The sequence below is a fragment of the Mauremys reevesii genome, unplaced genomic scaffold, assembly GCF_016161935.1.
Source record: "Mauremys reevesii isolate NIE-2019 unplaced genomic scaffold, ASM1616193v1 Contig1, whole genome shotgun sequence".
NCBI classification, from domain to species: Eukaryota; Metazoa; Chordata; order Testudines; family Geoemydidae; genus Mauremys; species Mauremys reevesii.
Window position 1 is genome coordinate 206316 of NW_024100715.1, and position 14782 is coordinate 221097.

The 14782-nt window shown below is 66.7% G+C and overlaps 1 protein-coding gene across 3 annotated transcripts; it reads right to left on the reverse strand.

The window, feature by feature from the left end:
- Positions 1–4928: 4928 nt before the first annotated feature.
- On the reverse strand, positions 4929–13451 carry ATF6B (activating transcription factor 6 beta). 3 transcript variants are annotated; one of them, XM_039517183.1, is made up of 17 exons: positions 13327–13451; positions 12594–12670; positions 12324–12405; positions 12025–12116; positions 11786–11927; positions 11280–11456; positions 10973–11160; positions 10327–10512; positions 9166–9257; positions 8254–8418; positions 8073–8180; positions 7341–7428; positions 7029–7105; positions 6802–6913; positions 6232–6316; positions 5562–5790; positions 4930–5524 (listed from the first exon to the last, which is right to left on the reverse strand). In XM_039517183.1, the coding sequence occupies exons 1-17, from the start codon at positions 13409–13411 to the stop codon at positions 5518–5520; spliced, it is 1992 nt and encodes a 663-aa protein (XP_039373117.1). In that variant the 5' UTR covers positions 13412–13451; the 3' UTR covers positions 4930–5517. The 3 variants fall into 3 exon arrangements, with proteins under 3 accessions (XP_039373118.1, XP_039373117.1, XP_039373116.1); XM_039517184.1 differs by having other exon boundaries at positions 4929–5790; positions 7029–7099; XM_039517182.1 differs by having other exon boundaries at positions 4930–5790.
- Between the last annotated feature and the right edge of the window lie 1331 nt (positions 13452–14782).

Consider the following 14782-nt stretch of genomic DNA (forward strand, 5'->3'; position numbering starts at 1 on the left):
TGAACTCCTTGTGTATATGAAATATATTACACTATTGTATGCAGCAAACAGTACATTCAATATTTTAATATCTCAGATAATCTTCAACATAATAGATACATAAAATATTAACACAGCAGATCTATTTAATATTGAGCTCGATATGACTAGATCATATGAAATGTAAAATATACAATTAATTGTAAGATTAGATTTTTATATTGACCCGTTTAATATATGATACTTATGTAACAGTGATTCTATTGAATATTTATTATAACGTACATTAAGTGTAACAGTATATTCAATATTTAAATAACAGCTTCAATAATGCACACACATCTCATTCTCCAGAAGGAAGGCAGATATTTCAAACGCTAAGATGGTCTAGATCCGTATATATTGTCTCTAAGAGTTGTATTGCATGTTACACAGCTGTAATGAAACACGTGACTCTGTGAATCGAGCCGTATCGAGAGACAGAACATGAAAGAGGAAGGCCCTCGCTCTCGCCCCAGGAGAAGCATGTCAGGAATGAACGACACGGCGCGCTAGCGTCCCCGGGGGGCGGTTTCCCAGGGCACCATTCACTAGCACTGCACTCAATAGCTCAGTCCAGCGGAGCGGGACACCGGCTCGGTCACATGGCGCTAGCAGTGGTGGTCACTAGGCCGTGTAAACGGAAGCGAAGTGACACCCCCTGAGCACGTGGACGTGACACAATTTTACCCGAGCGGAAGGAGCGGTTGGAAACAGCCTGACGGGCCTTTCCCCGCCGCCATGGCCCTGCCCCCCACCCCCCATCATCTGCATTTCGAGGTCTCTGCATTTCTGTTCCCCAGCTGGAGCCCAAAGCCGGGGGACCCTGAGCGGTCACGGCCCTGCGGGCCCATTAGGGCATCGAGTCTGACCTGCTGTACAGCCCAGGCCTGAGAACGCCCCCCCACTGCCCTGCCCCACACAGACACACACGGCCCCCAATACATCGCCAGCTCCTTGGGCACAGGGCTGGCTGCGAGCAGGCGCGGGGGATTTTGCAGCCAGGAAATCGCCTGGGAAACACGACTTGGTGCCATTTCTTCTCCTGAAACCAACCGAGGACTGGCCACCGCTGCCCCCCCCCCCCAACACTGGCGAAAGGCCCCTTTATCCTGGAACAAAGGCCCCACACTCGGGCTCTCCCAGGAGGCCACGTGAGGACAAGGCCAGCGTTTAATCATCAGACAGGGTCCTTCGCCAGCGAGCTACCGCTCCCCCTCCGGCCCGTGGTGCCAGCGTCCGTCGCCCACCTGGGACCTCCTCCAAACCCAGAACCCCAGAAACACCCAAGCTACCTCACAAGCCCGCAGGAGTCTCCTGCCAGTGCTCACCGCTGTCTCATGCCACCCGCCCAGGATCACCCAGCCGGGAAAGGTGCCCGGGTGCTCAGCGCGTGGCCAGCGGCCCAGCTCCGGGGGTGCAGGATCAGCCCGGACGGCCTGGGCTTCGGGCCCTCGAGGTGGCAGCTCTCACCATCCAGTGGGGAGGGAGGGGACACGGGCATCGTGACCCAGCATTAGACCTGCACTGTAACAGCTCAAGGAGGGCTGCTCCCGGGACCCCCAGACTCAGCCACTGGCCAAGTCACTCCTCCGTGCCTCAGTTTCCCCACCTGGACACTGGGGAGAATGAGCCCCACCTGTGTTATAAGGTGCTCGGAGCTGTACGGACGGAGACCCGGCGCTTTACAAAGGAGGTCGGCATCTTAATCCCCATTCCCAGATGGGGAAACTGAGGCACGGGGCAGGGAAAGGGACTTGGCCAAGGTCACCGAGCACGGCAGTGGCAGAGCTGGGAATGGAACCCAGGAGTCCTGGCTTCCAGCCCCTCCCCCGGCTCTAACCCACCAGCCCCCACTCCCCTCTCAGAGCCAGGAGAGAACCCAGGAGTCCTGACACACTGGCCTCTCCACCCCCCCTTAATTAAACAGCACTAATTAACCCCCCCCCGCCGCATTGCCGTTACCCCTCTTGCTGCCCCTGGCGCCCGTTGTCCCCTCCCTCCCTCGCCCGCCTTGGCACCGGCTCCCTCTGCCCGTTAAATAACCTCGCTTCCTTCCTTGCCATTAAGTGCCTCTCGCCCCCCCCGTGCAATTAAACTCCCCCCCGTCAATTCCTTCATTTGCATTCACTAACCGGCAATAATTGCAGGTGGGCGCGGGCACCCCCCCCCGCATCGCTACTGGGCACCGATTCCACCCCGCTAACGAACGGGCACCAATTATCCCCTCCCACCCGCAGCCTTTTAATCCTTTATTAATCCAATCCGGCATCAGCCTGGGCCTACCCCTGCCCCACTCCCGGTCCACACGTGTCCTGCCCCTGCCCTCGCCCCCACTCCCCCGTCCTGCCCCTGCCCTCGCCCCCACTCCCCAGTCCACCGTGTCCTGCCCTCGCCCCACTCCCCCAGTCCTGCCTCGCCCCACTCCCCGTCCTGCCCCTGCCCTCGCCCCACTCCCAGTCCACCCGTGTCCTGCCCTCGCCCCACTCCCCCAGTCCACCGTGCCCCTGCCCTCGCCCCCCACTCCTCCACCCCCAGTCCTGCCCTCGCCCCACTCCCCCGTCCTGCCCCTGCCCTCGCCCCCACTCCCCCAGTCCTGCCTCGCCCCACTCCCCAGTCCACCGTGTCCTGCCCTCGCCCCACTCCCCCGTCCTGCCCCTGCCCTCGCCTCCACTCCCCCGTCCTGCCCCTGCCTCGCCCCCTCCCCAGTCCTGCCCTCGCCCCACTCCCCAGTCCACCGTGTCCTGCCCTCGCCCCACTCCCCCGTCCTGCCCCTGCCCTCGCCCCCCACTCCCCCAGTCCTGCCCTCGCCCCCACTCCCCCAGTCCACCGTGTCCTGCCCTCGCCCCACTCCCCCGTCCTGCCCCTGCCCTCGCCCCACTCCCCGTCCTGCCCCTGCCCTCGCCCCCACTCCCCAGTCCTGCCCCTGCCCTCGCCCCACTCCCCCAGTCCTGCCCTCGCCCCCACTCCCGTCCTGCCCCTGCCTCGCCCCACTCCCCGTCCTGCCCCTGCCCTCGCCTCCACTCCCCCAGTCCTGCCCTCGCCCCCTCCCCCACTCCCCAGTCCTGCCCTCGCCCCACTCCCCGTCCTGCCCCTGCCCTCGCCCCACTCCCCATCCTGCCCCCTGCCCTCGCCCCCACCCCCAGTCCTGCCCTCACCCCACTCCCCTGGTCCACCCGTGTCCTGCCCTCGCCTCCACTCCCCCAGTCCTGCCCCTGCCTCGCCCCCTCCCCGTCCCCTGTCCTGCCCCGCTGCCTCCCCCAGTTCCTGTTGTTTTCCTGTTGTTCCCGACTCTGACTCTGTCCCAGCGGCATCCGGACCTCAGGGAGGGGTTCCGGGGGGGTGGGAATCGGTTGGGGGTGGGGGGGAGAACCGATCTCCCCCACTACATACACAAGCGGTGCCAGCCAGGTACACACACATGGTGTGAGCCGGGTACACACACACACACACACGCACGCGGTGCCAGCCGGGTACACACACACACACACAGATAAAAGTTGTGCCAGCCGGGTACACACACACACACACAGTGCCAGCCAGATACACACACACACACACACACACACACGCACGCGGTGCCAGCCGGGTACACACACACACACACAGATAAAAGTTGTGCCAGCCAGGTACACACACACACACAGTGCCAGCCAGATACACACACACACAGACAGACACACTCACTGCCAGCCTGGTTCACACACACACACACATACAGATAAAAGTTGTGCCAGCCGGGTACACACACACACAGACACACACACGGTGCCAGCCAGGTACACACACACACACACACACACACACAGTGCGAGCCGGATTCACACACACAGACACACACACAGACACATGCAGTGCCCGCCGGGTTCTCTCTCTCTCACACACACACACACACACACTCAGTGCCAGCCGGGTTCACACAGACACACGGTGCCAGCCGGGTGTACACACACACACACACGGTGCCAGCCGGATTCACACACACACACACACACACTCAGTGCCAGCCGGGTTCACACAGACACACGGTGCCAGCCGGGTGTACACACACACACACACACACAGTGCGAGCCGGATTCACACACACAGACACACACACAGACACATGCAGTGCCCGCCGGGTTCTCTCTCTCACACACACACACACACACGCAGTGCCAACCAGGTTCACACACACAGACACACACATGGTGCCAGCCGGGTTCACACAGACACACACTCACTCAGTGCCAGCCAGGTACACACACACACACACTCACTCAGTGCCAGCCGGGTTCACACACACACACATGGTGCCAGCCGGGTTCACACAGACACACAGTGCCAGCCGGGTGTACACACAGACACACACACAGACACACACACACACACACAGTGCCAGCTGGGTGTACACACAGACACACACACTCAGTGCCAGCCGGGTGTACACACACACACACACACACACGGTGCCAGCTGGGTTCACACAGACACACACTCAGTGCCAGCCGGGTTCACACACACACATGGTGCCAGCCGGGTACACACAGACACACACAGGGTGCCAGCCACGCCCACCCCCAGGCAGCAGGTGCCCAGCCAGGCCAGGGGACTCCTGGGGGGGGCTGCCCCCCAGCCTGCTCCCCCTGTCCCCCCCCATACCTCGGGCCAGCGGCGGCAGCAGCAGCAGCAGCGGCCCCATCGCTGAGCGCGGCCCCCCCAGCCCCGAGCCCGGCCCCCCCCGGCCATTGTCCAGAGCTTCCTGAGCCCACAATGCGGGGAGGGACCCGCCCCCTCCCTGCCCCCGCGGCAGAGCGACCGGCAGGGCCAGAGGGGGTGCGGGGGTCACCCTCCCCCAGCCTGGGGCCCCGCTGGGTTCGGGGGTCACCCCCACAGGACAGAGCCAGGCGGTTCAGTCACCTCTCGCTTTTATTCATAGCTGTTAAAAAAGCCCCCGGGGCAGGATCCAGCGGGGGGGGCCCTGGGGGGGGGAGGCACCCCACGGGCAGGGAGCCCCCCCAGTCTATAAATATCCACAGGGGAGATAGTGCAGTACAGGGGTGGGGGGCAGGATCCCCCCCCAAGGGAATGGGGGCCAGGTACTAGCACGGGGGCGGGTCTCCCTCGGGGGCGGAGCTAAGTGCTGCCTCATGTGGGAGGGGCGGTCACGAAGGGGGCAGGGCCAGCCCTCACCCGGGGGAAGGGGCAGTGCCTGAGGGGGCGGGGCTAGGCTCATGGGGAGGAGGGGTTCTCTGAAAGGGGCGGGGTTAATGCTGTTCAGGTGGGAGGAGCTATCCACAAAGGGGCAGGATGAGCCTCAACACAGGCAGGGCTGTTACCAATAGGGGCGGGGCTAGCCACATGTGGGCGTGGCCATTGCCAAGATGGCATATCGGGGACAAGACGAGGCCCAGGTGGGCGTGGCTCCTGCTGAGGGGTGTGACCAGCCCTGGGTGGGCGTGGCTCCCGCTGAGGGGCGTGGCTACCCTGGGTGGGCGTGGCTCCTGCTGAGGGGCGTGGCTAGCCCGGGTGGGCATGGCTCCGCTGAGGGGCGTGGCTAGCCCTCGCCCTGCTCCCCGAGGTAGAAGGTGCGGGGGCGCCGGGCGGAGCGCAGGGGGCCACGGCCCGGGCGGGGTGGAACCGAGGGCGCCTGGGTGCGGTTGTCGGGGGCTGGGGGGCGGCGCAGAGAAGGTGGCACCGTGGAGCTCTTGATGTGGATCACGCGTGTGTCCATCACCTCGCAGTCGATCTGCATCATCACCTCGAAGCCCCGCGACGCGTTGTACAGGCTCTCTGGGGAGAGACGGGGGTCAGCCCGGCGCCGGGACGCGGCCGGCTCTGGGGCGGGGCGGGTGATACGGGGACCCCTCGCCCGGCGCCGGGACGCGGCCGGCTCTGGGGCGGGGCGGGTGATACGAGGACCTCGCCCGGCGCCGGGACGCGGCCGGCTCTGGGGCGGGCGGGTGATACGGGACCCCTCGCCGGCGCCGGGACGCGGCGGCTCTGGGCGGGGCGGGTGATACGGGGCCCCCTCGCCCGGCGCCGGGACGCGGCCGGCTCTGGGGCGGGGCGGGTGATACGGGGACCCCTCGCCCGGCGCCGGGACGCGGCCGGCTCTGGGGCGGGGCGGGTGATACGGGGACCTCTCGCCCAGCGCCGGGACGCGGCTGGCTCTGGGGCGGGGCGGGGGGGCCGGTTCTCGCGGTTCCCAAGCACAGGGAGCCAGGGCCGTACCATTCAGCGCCATGGCCGGCATCACCAGCGACATCTTGGGCCGGCTGGTTTTGTTGTGGCTGATGGCCGGGAGCAGGAGGTGATCCTGGGGCCGGGAGACAGACAGACCAGAATGAGAGACAGACAGACAGAGAGCACCCCCCGCTGCCCCTCCCGCTCCCTGCTGCCCCCCCCCGCCGCCCTGCTCCTGCCCTGCCCCCACCCCTGCAGCCCCCCTGGCTGCCATGGGAGCCCTGACTGCCTGGGCAGAGCCCCTGCTGCCCCTGCAGCCCAGCCCCTAGTGCCGCCCTGGGGCCATGGGAGCCCTGACTGCCCGGGCAGAGCCCCTGCTGCCCCCCTGCCGCCGAGCCCCTAGCGCCACCCTGGGGCCATGGGGAGCCCTGACTGCCCGGGCAGAGCCCCCTGCTGCCCCCCCCCCCACAGCCCAGCCCCTAGCGCCGCCCTGGGGCCATGGGGAGCCCTGACTGCCCGGGCAGAGCCCCCTGCTGCCCCCCCCCCGCAGCCCAGCCCCTAGCGCCGCCCTGGGGCCATGGGGAGCCCCGAGTGCCCGGGCCCAGCCGCCCAGCTCACCCTACGGAAGGACACCACGTAGAAGGTGTCCTCCCGCCGGTCGATGGCGTCCATGAAGTGGTGCTCCGTGCGGTCGGGGCGCTGGTAGACCTGCAGCTCGCTCAGCGAGTCCCTGGAACCGGAGACGGGCGTCAGGGAACAGGGCCTGTCCCTGCGGGGGGCGCCGGCCCCGATCCAGGCACAGGGCGGGGCCTGGCTGGCTTTGGGGGGGATCGGGGGCTCCTTACCTCTCTGGGCGTTCGGGGGGGCTGGCTGGGACGTATCGCGACGGGCTGGGCGCCTCCCTCTGCGGCGACTCCTGTGACTGAGATGGGGGAGAAGGTCAGTGGGGGGCACCAGGGAACCCCCACAACAGCCCAGCAAAGGCTGCCGCTTGGCACCCCCAGAGGATTGTGGGTAAAACCACCCAGGATTCTGGGTAACGCCCTGTGGCCCGGGCAGCTCCCAGCCCCGCTTCCCTGCAGTCCAGACAGGGACAGACTTGGCTCCTCCCCCAGTGGGTGGAGCCACCCTGGCTTGCTCCGCCCCTCCGGCCTCACCTGATTGGCCCGTGGCTTGCGGGCCTGCAGGGGCTTCCTGCGGTTGATCTGGTGCCGACGCACCCAGCCGCTAAGCTCGTCCGCCAGCCTGAGGGACAAAGCGGGAGGGGCAGGTTTAAAGTGGGACTCAGGGGCGGTGCCCGGGGGATTGTGGGATAGGTTACCCACAATGCCTCACAGCCAGGGCTCCATTGATGTGTGCACAGGACCAGGGGCGGCTCCAGGCACCAGCATGCCAAAACACGGGGGGCGCTCTGCCGGTCGCTGCGAGGGCCGCAGGCAGGTTGCCTTCCGTGGCGCCTGCGGAGGGGCCGCTGGTCCCGCGGCTCTGGCAGACCTCCCGCAGCGCGCCCCGGCGCGGGACCGGGGGGAGCTCCGCGGCGCCGCCGGCGGCGGACGGGGGAGCTCGCAGCGCGCGCCGCGGCAGCCTGCCTGCCGTGCTGGGGCAGCAAAATACCTAGAGCCGCCCCTGCACAGGACTAAAGGGGCTGCTCCCCAGAGGAACTGTGGGATCCGTTACCCATAATTCCTCACTGCAGCAGCTCTGCTACTGCCCATCCAAGGGCAGTTTTCAGAGGTTGCTGGGAGACGTTACCCACAATCCCTTACCCAGGGGGGTCCTGCCCATTGGCATACGTTGGCAGCCCCCAGGGGATTGTGGGATATGTTACGGACAGTCCCCGTCCGGGGCCCTTTCCCAGGGGCCACGCCGGAGGGGTGCGGGGAACCCACCGGAGAGACTCGGTGCGGTTGAAGTGGCGGCAGTCAGACGCCAGGAACAGCTTGTCCAGGTCCCGCAGCATCAGGTCCTTCATGCCGGAGAGGGCGGCCGTGAGGTTCCTGTGGGAGCAGAGAGCAGCGTCACCGGGGGCCTTGGGGGTCCGCGGGGCGGGGGAGACCCTTGGGCCCTTACCTGAACCTGGTCTTGCCCACACTGGCGGGGGCCAGCTCCTCCCTCAGCTCCCCTGGCTCCTCCTTCGGCAGCTGCTCCACCACACCCAGCAGGTGCCGACGGCTCTGCCCGGCCTCCGCCCCCTGGCTGGGCGGCACCGTCTCCACGGCCTTCTGCTCGCTGATGCTGGGGGGGAGGAAGGGATCAGACAGGCCAGGCTGCTCCCAGGGAAGACTGGGACACATTACCCACAATCCCCTGCAGGCAGGAGTCTGATGGGGGGCTAAGAGGGCAGCTCCCGGGGGATGCTGGGACACATTACCCACAATCCCCTGCAGGCAGGCAGTGTGATACAGGGGCTAAGAGGGCAGCTCCCGGGGGATGCTGGCACACGTTACCCACAATCCCCTGCAGGCAGGCAGTGTGATACAGGGGCTAAGACGGCAGCTCCCGGGGGATGCTGGGACACGTTACCCACAATCCCCTGCAGGCAGGCAGTGTGATACAGGGGCTAAGAGGGCAGCTCCCGGGGGATGCTGGCACACGTTACCCACAATCCCCTGCAGGCAGGAGTGTGATACAGGGGCTAAGACGGCAGCTCCCGGGGGATGCTGGGACACATTACCCACAATCCCCTGCAGGCAGGCAGTGTGATACAGAGGCTAAAAGGGCAGCTCCCGGGGGATGCTGGGACACGTTACCCACAATCCCCTGCAGGCAGGAGTGTGATACAGGGGCTAAGAGGGCAGCTCCCGGGGGATGCTGGCACACGTTACCCACAATCCCCTGCAGGCAGGAGTGTGATACAGGGGCTAAGAGGGCAGCTCCCGGGGGATGCTGGCACACGTTACCCACAATCCCCTGCAGGCAGGCAGTGCGATACAGGGGCTCAGACAGAGCTGAGCCATTACCCACAATCCCCCAGGGCCTCACCTGACAGGCCCGAAGTTGAAGGCGATGAAGAGCAGCACGACCATGACGCAAACAACCTTCCGGTTCCCAGGGCTGAACTTCAGCTCCCTGCTCTGGAGACGAGGGGGCAAGGGGGAGTCAGAATGGTACAGTCTGAGCAAAACCACCCTCTCAACAAGGGCTGCCTCCCTCCCATGTCATAATGGTACATCCCAGCCAAAGGCAGAGCTCCCCCTCCAAACCAGGCAGCCATGATGGTATGTCCCACCAACTTCCCCCCAATATCATAATGGTGCATCCCAGCCACAGCTTTCCACCCTACAATGGTATGTCCCACTGACGCCCCTCCGCCTAAATTGCTATCATAAAGGAAGAACATCCTACCAGAGATACACACACACCCCCACACACTATAATGGACCCTCCTAGCAGGGAACACAATTTTCCAACACCCCTCCAAAAATTTGGTGTCCCCCACTCTAGGGGTGCTAATGGAATGTCCCAATGGGACAGCCTAAACTCCCCTTTTACAAGGAATATAATGGTACATCCCTAAAGGTTCTCAATCTCTCTCCCCCCAGAGATCATAATGGAATCTCCCAGGACATACCTCTAATGGAATTCTCCAGAAATTCCCCCCCTCACACAGTGGAGCTAATGGAACATCCCAGGAGGAGATTTCACAATCCCTTCCCCTCTCAGGGGCCATAGCACCCGCCCCCACCCCACAGATGACAATGGAATGTCCCACAAGGGGCTTGCTCCCTTCCCCCTCCACATGGGCCATAATGGAACATCCCAGAAACAGACCATATGAACAGCTCCCCCCCTCAAAGGGATCACAATGGGACATCCCAGCAGAAAGTCATCACCTCTGAGGGTAGGGGGAAGGGATTTGGAATGTACCATTATGTAGCTCACGAAAGCTGATGCTGAAATAACTGTGTGAGTCTCTAAGGTGCCACAAGTCCTCCTGTCCATTATGACATGAGGAGCAGCTTGGTGTTGGAATGTACCATTATGATCCCTGCATGGGAGGAGAGAGCAGATTGCTGGGATATACCATTATGCTACCTATGGGGGTCAGATATTTACTGCTGAGATATACCATTATGTATCGCATTTGGGGGGGTATGCTTGGTGTTGGAATGTACCACTGTGTCACCCGCGGGGGGCGCTCACCTCGCCCAGGACGCAGTCCAGCCGGCGCCGCAGCAGGGCGTTCTCCCGCCGCAGCCGCTCGTTGTCGGCCAGCGCCTCCCGCAGGCGGCACTCCAGCCCCTGCAGGTACTCCTTCTTCTTCCGGCGCGACTGGCAGGCCGACTCCCGGTTCTTGATCATCCGCTGCTGCCGCTTCAGCACCTTCACCTGGGGGCAGGGGCGGGGCGGGCAGAAAGGGGGGGCTGTGGGTCAGGAGTGTGGGGCAAGGGGGGGGGGGCTGGGCTAGCAGGGGCTGCGGGTTGGGAGTGAGGGGCACCGGCAGGGCTGGGCTGGCAGGGGGTTGCGGGTCAGGAGTGAGGGGCACCGGCAGGGCTGGGCTAGCAGGGGCTGCGGGTCGGGAGTGAGGGGCACCAGCAGAGCTGCGGGGGGCAGGGCTGGGCTGGCAGGGGGCTGCGGGTCAGGAGTGAGGGGCACCGGCAGGGCTGGGCTAGCAGGGGCTGCGGGTCGGGAGTGAGGGGCACCGGCAGAGCTGCGGGGGGCAGGGCTGGGCTGGCAGGGGGCTGCGGGTCAGGAGTGAGGGGCACCGGCACAGCTGGGGGGGCAGGGCTGGGCTGGCAGGGGGCTGCAGGTCGGGAGTGAGGGGCACCGGTCGCACTCTGTTACTCACGTCAATCTCTGGGTTGCAGGGTCCGAGCTGGCTCGGGGCCGGGACGATGGTTTTGGCCTCGGGTTTGGGGGCGCTGGGGGGGAGCCTGGCCGGGGGGCCCTCCTTCCCTGGGGGCTGCACCTTGAGGAGCCCCGAGAGCGGGAGGTGCAGGAGGTCGCTCTGGGAGATGACGACAGACGGTGCTGGGACTGCGGGGAGGGACGTGGGTCAGTGTCCCACACACGCATGAGCCCCGTGCCCCATGCCCCCGCCCGCCAATGCCTGCCCTGGGGCGCCCCCTAGAGGCGCCCAGCCCCCGGCCCCGTACCTGTGATGGCCGGCTTGAGGGGCTGGGGCTGGGCTCCCGGCACCGTCTGCAGTAGGATGGTGGGGCTGGGGGTGGCCGCGGGCTGCACCGAGACAGTGGCCACCACCACCGGCTTTGGCTGGATGGGCGGCTTCCGGCTCAGGATCGACTCAGGCTTGATGGGAGTCACCGGCTTCCCTGCAAGAAATGCAATGTACTTCCCCCAGGGCCCCCCCCACAGCCGGCCCCTCCCCCACTCCCCCGCACAGCCAGCCCCTCCCCAGGGCCCCCACCCCACAGCCGGCCCCTCGCCCCTCCCCGCCCCACAGCCAGCCCTCCCCGCTCCCCAGCACCCCCTCCCCAGGGCCCCCCACCCCACAGCCAGCCCCTCGCCCCACTCCCCAGCACCCCCTACCCCGCCCCTCCCACAGCCAGCCCCTTGCTCTGCTCCCCTCATCGCCCCCAGCTGGCCGGGCCTGGAGTCGCCAGAGCCCCTCCCCCACAGCCAGCCCTCCGGCACCGATTACCTGGCGTGGTCTGTGTCTCTGGCGCTGGCAGAAGGCTGATCTGGACGGTGCCAACTGGGGGGGCCAGGACGTCCCCAAACATACAGGGTGGGGTCGGGGGGTCCTCGGCTTTCACTCCCATCACGTCGTCCGGGCTAGCGGCCTGGGGGGAGCCACAGCTGAGTGTCGGGGCCGGGGAGGGGGGCACAGAGCTGAGTGCGGGGGCTGGGGATGTCTCCCAGGCCAAGGGGGGCACGTACCTGTCTCGGGGAGTCAGGGGTCATGGAGAGGATGGACGAGTCTGAGCTGTGGGAGGAAGCGGGGGACACGGGCTCGGACTTCACCTGGAGATCTGCGCGGGGGATGGAAAAGGGTTAGAAAATAGTCCCTCACCAATATCCCTCTGCCCCCAACATCCACCTGGCCCAGGGCAGCCCCATTGCACACAGATATCCCTCCGCCCCCTACATCCACCTGCTCCAGGGCAGCCCCACTGCACAGATATCCCTCCGCCCCACCTCACCATCTGTCCCAAATGCTGGGGGGAGGCAGGGCTCACCCGGGAAGAGGCTGGTTGGCATCTGGTCCCATGGCGGCTCTGGGGGGCTGGTGTCCATGCCCAGGTCAAAACCGTCATCAAACTGCAGGGGGAAGGGGGGAGATGAGGGGTGAAGTGGGGGGTTACCCGCGTATCTCTCCGGGGCCCAGTCCGGCAGCCCCCAGGGTACAGAGGGCCCTGCTCTGAGGGGGATGGGTAGTGGGGGTGCTATGGAGTAGGTGGGTCACTGGGGGCACCCCCCAGGCAGGGCGGGGTGAGGGAAGAGCTCACCAATGCACTGGGCTCCAGGCAGGGGAAGAGGGCGGCGGGCTCCTCCCCATCGTCCAGGCAGCTGTAGAGAGCAGCATCTGGGGGCGGGAAGCAAACAGGGCAGTCAGTCCCGCTGCTCCAAGCCCCTCCCCCTCCAGTGCCAGCCCCGCCCACTCTTCCAGGCCCCTCCCCCTCCAGTACCGGCCTTGCCCACTCTTCCAAGCCCCTCCCCCTCCAGTACCCAGACCCGCCCACTCTCTCAGGCTCCTCCCCCTCCAGCACCAGACCCGCCCCCTCTCCCAGGCGCCTCCTCCAGTACCAGCCCCGCCCACTCTTCCAGGCCCCTCCCCTCCAGTACCAGCCCTGCCCACTCTCCCAGGCTCCTCCTCCAGTACCAGCCCCGCCCACTCTCCCAGGCTCCTCCTCCAGTACCAGCCCCGCCCACTCTCCCAGGCTCCTCCTCCAGTACCAGCCCCGCCCACTCTCCCAGGCTCCTCCTCCTGTACCAGCCCCGCCCACTCTCCCAGGCTCCTCCTCCAGTTCCAGCCCCTCCCACTCTCCCAGGCCCCTCCCCCTCCAGTACCAGCCCCGCCCACTCTTCCAGGCCCCTCCCCCTCCAGTACCAGCCCCGCCCACTCCCCATGCACCCAGCCCTGCCCCCTCCTGCAGGCCCTGCCCCCAAAGAGTCTCCCGCCCTTCGCCCCAGCACGCGCCTGCCATTCAGCCCCCTGGCCCCTCCCCCGGCCCCGCCCACCCCAGTCCTCGCTGCTCAGCAGGTTGTCGGCCAGGAACCGGCCCGAGTCGTGGAGCACCAGCAGCTCCGGGGCCAGCGCCGCCATCTTCCCCCGGCCCCGCCCCCTCCGGCTGCCATGACAACCGCCCCACCCAATCGCAGCGCCGAGTCGGCCCGCGCCAGCCAATCACAGCGCGCGGGAGGCGGGGCCGGGCGAGATCAGCCAACGGGGAAGCGACTTCCGCTCCGGTGTTGGGGAATGGGCGTGGCCGCGGCAGCATGGCGAGAGCGGCGCACGCGCGGAACGGGGATACTGGGGCGGAGCGCAGCACGGCGCATGCTCACAGGGCGGGAGCCCCTCGCTGCCCCTGCCTGAGTTGGACGAGCCTGAGACGCGTATGCGTGAGTTTGGAGACTGCCACGCGCATGCGCGCCGCGGGGTGGACGAGCGGCGCGAGGACAGGACTCCAAATGGCGCATGCGTAGCTTTGAGACTCACACAGACCCCTCCCAGCTCCCCCCCCGCGCTATGTCCGTTCTACGCGTGCGCAGCGGCGCACCGCCTCCTGGGATGTGTAGTTCCGGGCTGGCCACTTCCTGTGACCTTTGACCCTACATGTGCCACCCCTGCCCCATTCCCGCCCCCGAGCCAGCCAGTCCCTGCCCTGGGGCCGGGGGGGAGCCGGCACCCCCCAGAGGGGACAGGCCCCCGCCCCATTTCCTGCCCCCCTGAGCCAGCCAGTCCCCGCCCTGGGGCCAGATCAGAGCCAGCGCCCCCTAGAGGGGACAGGTCTCTGCCCCATTCCCTGCCCCCCTGAGCCAGCCAGTCCCCGCCCTGGGGCCGGGTGGGAGCCAGCACCCCCCAGAGGGCCAGGCCCCTGCCCCATTCACTGCCCCCCGGAGCCAGCCAGTCCCTGCCCTGGGGCTGGATGGAGCCAGCGCCCCCCAGAGGGGACAGGCCCCGGCCCCATTCCCGCCCCTGAGCCAGCCAGGCCCTGCCCTGGGGGGTGTGGGAGCCGCCCCAGAGGACAGGCCCCGCCCCATTCCCGCCCCTGAGCCAGCCAGTCCCTGCCCTGGGGCCGGGGACCCAGAGGGGCCAGGCCCCTGCCCCATTCCCCGCCCCCGCCCCCGAGCCAGCCAGTCCCTGCCCTGGGGCCGGGTGGGAGCCGGTGCCCCCTAGAGGGGCCAGGCCCCTGCCCCACTCCCACCCCCCTGAGCCAGCCAGTCCCTGCCCTGGGGCCGGGTGGGAGCCAGCGCCCCCCAGAGGGGCCAGGCCCCTGCCCCATTCCCCGCCCCCCGGAGCCAGCCAGTCCCTGCCCTGGGGCCGGATGGGAGCCGGTGCCCCCTAGAGGGGACAGGCCCCTGCCCCATTCCCCGCCCCCCTGAGCCAGCCAGGCCCTGCCCTGGGGCGGGGTGGGAGCCGGCGCCCCCCAGAGGGGACAGGCCCCCGCCCCATTCCCGGCCCCCCGGCGCCAGC